Consider the following 8,249-nt stretch of genomic DNA (forward strand, 5'->3'; position numbering starts at 1 on the left):
CTGTATTTCCAGCATGAATTAGAAATTTCAAGGAAAACGTTTCAAAATATTCTTAAGAATAATGAGCATAGAGTTTGATGGAACTCATTGTAGCTTAACACCCATTAGCCAAAAAAACTGTTGAACACCAGAAAACACTGGAAACGAAATAGATCAGGCTGTCTACAACTGTGTGGTACTACACAGAGGGAAGAGAGAGAGGGAGGGAGAAACACAGGTAAAGAAGACTGAGGAAGAGGAACTAAAAATGACAGACCGATTGCCTGGGGGAAGGCGCATGACAAAAATAGGTCTCTGGACATAAAAGGCAGGAAAATATAATTAATGTCTACTCAACAAGTTGGTGTGGATAGGAATAATATGGGCTTTTTAACAGAAGAGATTTGAAACATTTATTTAAGATCAACAAAAAGTACCCTCTTACACAACATGTATTTTAGTCACATGAAAATTTTGCCCCAAGATGTAATTCAGGCTAAAAGATTAATTCTTTCGGGGCATCTGGGTGGCTCAGTCGGTTACGTGAGCGTCCGACTCTTGATTTCGGCTCAGGTCATGATCTCACGGTTTGTGGGTTCGAGTCCCGCATCCAGCTCCCCGCTGACAGTGCAGAGCCTGCTTGGGATTTTCCCTCCCTCTCCCTCTGGTCCTCCTGTCCCTTCTTTTTCTCTGTCTCTCAAAATGAATTTAAAAAACTTAAAAATAATTAAATATGAATTATTTCAAGAAGATTCTCTGTACACCTCATGCAAATTAGTTAGTTATAAGAACCTAATTAGTTTGGGGTACATCTCATTAATAAGAAACTTGTCATGAAATGGGAAGTATTCATAAGCATCTCTGTAGCATACCAAAGTACCATGGTTATCTTAAAAATCAACTTGTGCACTGACTGTTGCATTGTGAGCTGAACTAGCCACATTTTACATAAACTATCATTTTTATTTTAGAGAACTGACAAACTATGGTTAGATTCCTGTGTTTGACCTACATTTTCCCAAAAATGAACAAAGTGAGCCGGACACTTCAAAAAAAAAAAAAACAAACAAAACAAAACTGACAGTATTTGTTGCCAATGGTAAAATTTGAGCTTTCAGGCAAAAATGTGAATTTTGGAAAACTGCTTCCCAACACTTAAAAGAAAAATAAGACTTTTTTTTTCCTGCTAAATAATACTTGGTTTGGGAAACAGACGATATAATAAATTGATAGTACTTTGTAAGTTTTGATTTTCATTCTTAAGTACTTTGTAAGTTTTGATTTTCATTCTTAACTGGCTTTAATCAACTTTTTTAAGTTATAAATTATAAGACCCACAAAAACAGTAGTTTAAACTGTGTCAGCCTAATTGTCTGTATGAAAATTGCCAAATTTTTTATGACATACCATAATGTTATGGCAAACATTAAGTATATAAGTGAGAAAAATGTATTAGTATATCACATCAACTGAATTCTAAGAATCTACAGATTCAGTGCACCAAGAAAAAGGGATGACTAAGAAGCAACAGCTGGAATTTATTTCCTTTGGTTAGATTTTTGAGTAACCTAAGTTCAACAAGTTACTCAAAATACCAAGAAACAAAACTGTTGCCTAAGTGCAAAAAAAACTTTTTTCTCCAAAACCTCTCAAAGTTAAATATCTGATAAAATAACATCACCCAAAGATTTCCAACCTTTAAAGAGAGAGCTACATGACAAAGTAAAAATTGCTACAGAATGAAGAGTTTATTATTTTTTAAATTTATTTTGAGAGCATGCATGCACGGGGGAGGAGCAGACAGAGAGGGAGAGAGAGAATCCCAAGCAGGCTCTGTGCTGTCAGTGCAGAGCTTGACGCAGGGCTCGATCCTACAAACTGTGAGATCATGACCTGAGCTGAAATCAAGATTCAGACACTTCACCTACTGAGCCATCAGGTGCCCCGGTAAGAGTTAACTTATAAGACTTCCAAAATGGCAGAAGATTTTAAGAACAGCCACCAAATATTTTGGTTAACTACTCAAATCCACCGAGCTATCGCTGTCATTTCTTCTACAGGTTTCCAGGGGATTTTATTCAGCCTAAGGAAAAAACTGCATCAAAGGAAAATAATATTTTAAAATATTCACACCTCTTCAAACTTTAACCTAAACTTCTATTTTGGGATACATCAAGGTTTCAACAATTTATGTCTTCTCAAGCATCATTATCTGAGTTTAAACATCTTACTTGAATCCAAAAATTTAATCAAGAAAAAAATCATACAGTGATCCTGTTTTAGGAAATAAAACCGTCTCAATAAGGTTTGCTTCTTCCCTCTCCCCTGAAAGTCATTAATATAATCTACTATTGCACAGAACAATATCCTGATAACAATTCCATCTCAAAATTTTGCAGTTGTTTTCACTGTATAAGAGGCCCTTCATTTTTGCCTGAACCAGGGAGAAATGGCACTGGCTCAAAAGCCTACCAGTGTCTAAAAAGAAATAATAGGAGATCCACATTAATACTAAGTTAACATTAAACTCATATTTTACACTAAATACACTAACATTAAATACATACCATAAATATTTAACATTAACTACATAATAAGCAGGAAAAACCCAGAAAAAGTTTGGGAGACACGATGTGTTTTAATCCCATATGAGGTTCCTAGGTTTTAGTCACTAGAATGACACATTGACACCTTTTCAACCAAAGGGGGCTGAGTAATTAGAATATATAATAAGCCAATTCAAGTAGATTATTAAGAAGGGTATTTAGGCCAAAGGCCCAAAAAATGATAAGTAGGATAAAGTTAAACTACAAACTATCCCACAAAATTGTTGTTTTAATCGTTATTTTATCTCAGAAGTCATCCTAACAGGTAGCAGACTCTACCTACCCTTGAAAAGCAGACAAAATAATGGAGCATTGTTTTCATAAGAAAACTCATCGCCTAAAAATTCCTGAAGTATGTGGCACAAATGTTCACTGACCCCAATCTAAAAAAGTGACCTAGAACACTTGAAAACATACATTCTTGAACTCAATCACATTCGCTGGTGTTGGTTTCTCCATCATATTTTTACAATCAGCTATTATATCTGAGAGTGTGTGAATAAAACTAAGATTAAGCACTGAGTTTAAGCTTAAAGGACCCGATATTAAGTGAATAACGCTGTCATGAATACTCAAGAAAGCAACCAGGGCATCCGGGGTCACCACACCTAATTTTGCTGTGTTCGTTTAATGCAGTCTTCAAGTGATTCAAACGTGCACAAACGAAACTCACTCACGTACCAAAGCCATGCCCCCCAAGCAGTTTATCTGACACTCCTGAAATAACATTTCAAATAAAACGCTTTCTGCCGGGCCCCTGTTCGCACGCCTTCCAAATCCCGTAAGTGAACATCCTCCGTTTCCTTCGGCGTGACCGAGAGAAGTGAGGGTGTGTCTCGGTGCTTACCGATGCCTGGAGCCACATAGACGAAGTAGAGGCAGGACGAGGAGAGGGAGAAGAAGAAGATGAAGGCAAGGAGGGAGCGATTGGAGACCCGCATCATCCGCTTGAGCACAGACATCTTCCTGTTCCCGGCCAGCAGCTCGGGCTGCGTTCTCAGGCCGGACTTGGGGGCACCATCCAGGCCCTAAACTTCCACGAATGTGCCAAGAATAGCGAGACTGCAACGGGGTCCGCGTGGGGAGGCTCCGGGGGAGGGCCGGGGCGGGAAAGAGGAAAGGGGAGGGAGGCAGCGCACGGAATGAATGGGAGGCCGGAGAGTCGGGGGAGGGGAGGAGCGGGGGGGGGGGGGGGAGGCAAGGCGGGGTGGGGGCCGGGGACAGCAGGACCTGAAGAGGCCGAGGAAGGGCAAGGACGTGCGCCTTATCCCCCCGCCCCGGCAGCGGCGGGAGGAGGGGCTGCAGGTGGGGAGAAGCGCGGGCTGCACGCCGCGGCGCCCCTGCGGAGAGGGGCAGCAAAATGCAGCACGCCCGGGCTACCCGCGTTCACCGGGGTGCGGGACGCGAAGCCCCCGCGCTCCGGAGGCTGCCCGCCTGCGCTCGGCAGGCCTGCGCCGCCGCCTCGTCCGGGCCGCGGCGTCTCGTGCCTGCGCGGGGCTAGCGTGGGCGCCGGGGCCGCAGCCGGCGCGCGCGACGCGCGGGGGCCCGCGGGGGCCCTGGGGGCCGAGGAGCTGAGCGCTCGCGGACGCGCAGCCACCTCCTCATGCCGCGCCGGGCCCCGGCGCCCCGCGGCGGCCGCGGGAGCCGAGCGCAGGCGAGGGCGGCGTCCCGGCTAGCGGCGAGCGCGCTCCGACCCCGGCTCCTGCCACCGCCAGCTGCCCGCCCGGCCGCAAGGGCGGCAACCGCAGCAACATTACCGCCGCCCGCCCGGGGTCAGGCGCCCCCGCCGGCGCCGCCCCCCCACTCCGCCCCCGGACACCAGGCGTAGAGCGACCGGGAGACTCGCGCTGCGGGCAGAGCCGGGGGCCCGAAGAGGAGGAGGCCGGGCGCCGTCGGAGCCGCGTCTGGATCGCAGGAGGGGGCGGGCCCGAAAGGGCGGGGAAGAGGCGGAAAACCGGGACCGGCGGGCGCACCCGGAGGCCCCCGCGGGGCTCCGCGCTCGGGCTCGAAACTGCAGGCGGCGCTGCCCGGGCACCGGAGGAAACCTGGAGGCCCCCACCCACCCTCTCTCCTCCCTTCGCCCGAAACACCGCGCCTCCTGATTGGCTGGCGCCGCACCGCGCGGAGCAACCTGCCCCCACCTCGCGCCGCGACCTGGGCCGCCGCTGCCTCCTGCGTCACCGCCGCCCCCGCGAGCCCGGGGACCCCGCGCCCCTCGGCGTTGAGGGACTGGTCTTGAGCTTCGGGTACGCCTCCCCCTGGAGATCGATAAAGAAGTATGATGTACCTGGAGGAAAAAGGGTATCTCAAGGAGGGGACTTCAATGGTGTAATTTCCTCCCAAAATACCACGCTCCGGGAACAAGGGTTTTTCCAGTCCCAGATTAATGAAACCTTCCATCTCGCACTTCTTATAGAAACATATTGTCAGGATGTGTTATGGATCTGTGTATATATCCCTTGTAATGGGACTTGCCCTCTCATCTGAAGGTGAGCACTGGGTGGTCCTACGGTAGCTATACCCATTCAGGCGTGGCGGAAAAGACTTCCGTGCAGTCAACTGGCCCTTGAGTACTGCAGCACCAACCAGCTTCAGTAGGCAAATTGTTTTAATCCCCCCTCCTAGGCCGTGGTCTCCCTTTTGTTCAAAAGCTGCTTCTTCCTGCTAGCTAAGTGAAGAAGTCCGGATCCTTAGCTATGTCACATTTTCCAACGTATGTGAAGGTGTTTCTATTTCAACCAATCATGTAGGAAGTGGTTGGATGCGCCCTACCGCCATGATTTGCTCACTATTTCCAGATGCGGTGGTATTGAACCATCATTTGATTGCCAGCAAATTTGGTACCTTCTTAGCAAGATACCCAGGCCTTGGATCGTCTCTTAAATAGTACTATGTTCCGTGGAGCCTGAGACATCTGAGTTTATAATTCACTAAGGCCTTTTATTAACTGTGAAATTCATAGCAAGCTACTACCCTCTGCAAGCCTCTTTTCTCGGCCCCCAGATGATGGGTGTGACCTTGCAAGGCTGTGGGGTTAAACTGGATAACTGTAAAATGCCAAACACAATGTCTGGCACATAAGAGATTCCCTCACATCCCATTGGACGCATGACTGAATGAAATCGCCAAGTTCAAATTCATTTTTTAACATTTTGTTTTTTGAGATACTTACAAGTTACTCAACTTCTCTGGTTGATTGGATATTTAATGTGAAAGGAAATGACACGATTCTGTAACATTTTTAGATGCTTAAGGGAAATGTGAAATACAAATGGCGCCCCATTAAATACAAGATAAAACTCGCTTAAAAAAATACCTTTGCAAACGAAAGAAATCCATGAATGTTGAGGAAGCAAAGTTGTAGTTTCTCAGATCCTGCTGACTTTTCATCTTATTTGCATCAGTTCAACTGCTGGCTTAGCAACGGCCAGGTCTCAGGTGAGGTTGGCTTTTTATTAGGAAACTTTATCATAAAACGAAGAGGGAAGTATTAACATCTTAGAAATTGATTATGAATCTTATTTTAAGAAATCTGACGTCTATGTATAGATGTGCCTGGCTGGCATAGATTACTGCCACTGGTATCTCTTTCAGGTTCACTACAGTACTTGTTAAAACTGGTTGCTAAGAGAGTAAATCTTAAAAGGCTCACATCACAAGAAAAAGAAAATTTGTATTTATGCATGGTGACAGATGGTAACCAGACTTATTGTGGCGATCATTTTGTAGAGTATACATATATCGAATCATTCTTTGTACCTGAAAGTAATATAAGATTGTATGTGAACTGTACATCAATAAGAAAAAAAGTCCATTATAGAAAAATTAAAAAAAAAAAAAAAAAAGACTAGTTCTAAAAAGAAAAAGACTGGTTGATTCTCCTCTGGAGTAAAGCAGTGTACCAGAAAACCAGCTTAGTTGGTGTGCCTGTTACCTCTTTTATCACCACTCACAAAGAGCGTCAGCAGCCAAGCCTCTGGAGCCAGGGAGCCGGGGGTCGAATCCCAATCACTGATCAAGTGACCTTGAAGTTTACGTAAGCTCCCTGTGCCTTCATTTCCTCATCAGCTAAAGAAGATAATCATACTGCCTATTAGGGTTGTTGTAAGGATTAAATTAAATGAGGTAATGCCTCTAAAGAGCTTTGGGGAGCCTGGTACCTACTAAGCACAACAAGAATATTTGTTAAATTTGGTTGTTGTTTTTTTTTTATCTCTTTTAGATCACACTCTGCCAACAGTAAAGAGTGATGCCGGTCTCTTCCTGTTTAAATACCAAATTTCCTACTGAGTCATCCATTAAGTTTCCAGTAGTCTGAAGGATGCCTCAGGGTCTCAGCTCATTTGTAAAGCAATAATCGATGAAATACGTAGAACTGAAGAAATGCTAACCAAACCTTTTCAAGCCCAGATTATCAACTGACACTTCTTCAGGAGCCAGGTAAAGCCCACAGCAGAGGAATGACCTTGCAGAAAGTTTAATTTTATAATATCAAGGTTTAATTTTATAACATCAGTAAGACTTTAAACTTATAATAAGACAAAACTTAACAATAGTAAGACATAAGTAAATTTCATTTAACTGCTTTGTTTTACATTTATTACTACCAAGTATTCCTTCTATTATTTTCTGTTTATGAGAGCCCCCTGCTCTTAAATATCTGCGTGTCAAACTGAATAAGTTAAAACTAATGGTTTTCTATTTATATTAATCAGAAATATATTACTGAGATTGTGATTACAACAGAATAGAAAAATGTACTTGTTTGATGAGGTGGGTGACATTTTACTTGGTCTGTGCTGAGTGAGGATAAACAATATCCATTAAGGGTTTGGGATTTGCTCACAACCTTGGTAGCATAAAAATCTGTAAGGTTTTTTGTTTTTTGTTTTTTTCCTCTAAACTGGGTGGGGGTGGGGGTGGAGGAATGCATGAAAGCACATAGAATCTTACTTTTATGGTTGGTTAAGGTTCAGACCTCTATATTACAATCACTGATTAAATATGGTAATTTTATATATTTAAACACATGGTCTCAGCATCTGATATTCAGTTAAAGAAAATTGTTGGGTTGATGAATTATGCTTAGATACTTGAATTTTTTACTTACATTATTGGGGTGTAGATTGTATAAGAATTAGACTTTGGTGTGATTTATGAAATGGAATATATATTCTAAGATATTGTTGTGGCACAGACGCTTCTCTTAAATAAAGCCCATTTTCCCCACTGATTTTCATTATAAATACAGTCAGAGTTCTGCTGAGAAAAATCAGCAGATTTTTCTATATCTTATTTAGGTTGTATTAAATAAATATTAAAATAAGTGTCTTACATTTGAAAGCAAACAATCACTTTAAAGGCAGATTTTAATAATCTTATATATATGAAAAAATACAAGCTGTAAGGTGATACTGTATTGTGGTTAACATTTAAAAGGAAAACCATCATAGTAATAACAATCTCTACTTCAGCAGTTGACCCAAATTTCCTTAACCCTTTCATCCTAAATCCAAAATCATTCTTTCCCATCATAAGAATGCCCTATAGCGTTTTCAAGTATTCAAACCACCTTTCTATCATTTTCACAACATCCCTTTGGGGTACGTTTGGCAAGTATTATTATGTCACTAAAGCTCAGTAAGGTACAATATCTGGCCTGAG

The 8,249-nt window shown here is 43.3% G+C and overlaps 2 protein-coding genes across 4 annotated transcripts in view; one reads left to right on the forward strand and one right to left on the reverse strand.

The window, feature by feature from the left end:
* Window positions 1-4,180, reverse strand: part of B4GALT6 (beta-1,4-galactosyltransferase 6) — a 96,848-nt gene extending 92,668 nt beyond the window's left edge. For all 3 annotated transcript variants that reach the window (XM_060613529.3, XM_060613530.3, XM_060613527.3), the window contains exon 1: window positions 3,433-4,180. In XM_060613529.3, the coding sequence (XP_060469512.1) occupies window positions 3,433-3,547 (115 nt within the window). In that variant the 5' untranslated portion in view covers window positions 3,548-4,180. The remainder of the gene's footprint in view (window positions 1-3,432) is intronic.
* LOC145712960 (uncharacterized) lies at window positions 3,946-7,818 on the forward strand. Its single transcript, XM_081790583.1, has 3 exons — window positions 3,946-4,063; window positions 4,162-4,831; window positions 6,808-7,818. Exons 1-3 carry the CDS (start codon window positions 3,946-3,948, stop codon window positions 6,833-6,835), a joined length of 816 nt encoding a protein of 271 aa, XP_081646709.1. The 3' UTR covers window positions 6,836-7,818.
* The last annotated feature ends 431 nt before the right edge of the window (window positions 7,819-8,249 follow it).

This window comes from Panthera onca, chromosome D3 (genome assembly GCF_046562875.1).
Source record: "Panthera onca isolate mPanOnc1 chromosome D3, mPanOnc1 haplotype 2, whole genome shotgun sequence".
In the NCBI taxonomy this organism is placed as follows: Eukaryota; Metazoa; Chordata; class Mammalia; order Carnivora; family Felidae; genus Panthera; species Panthera onca.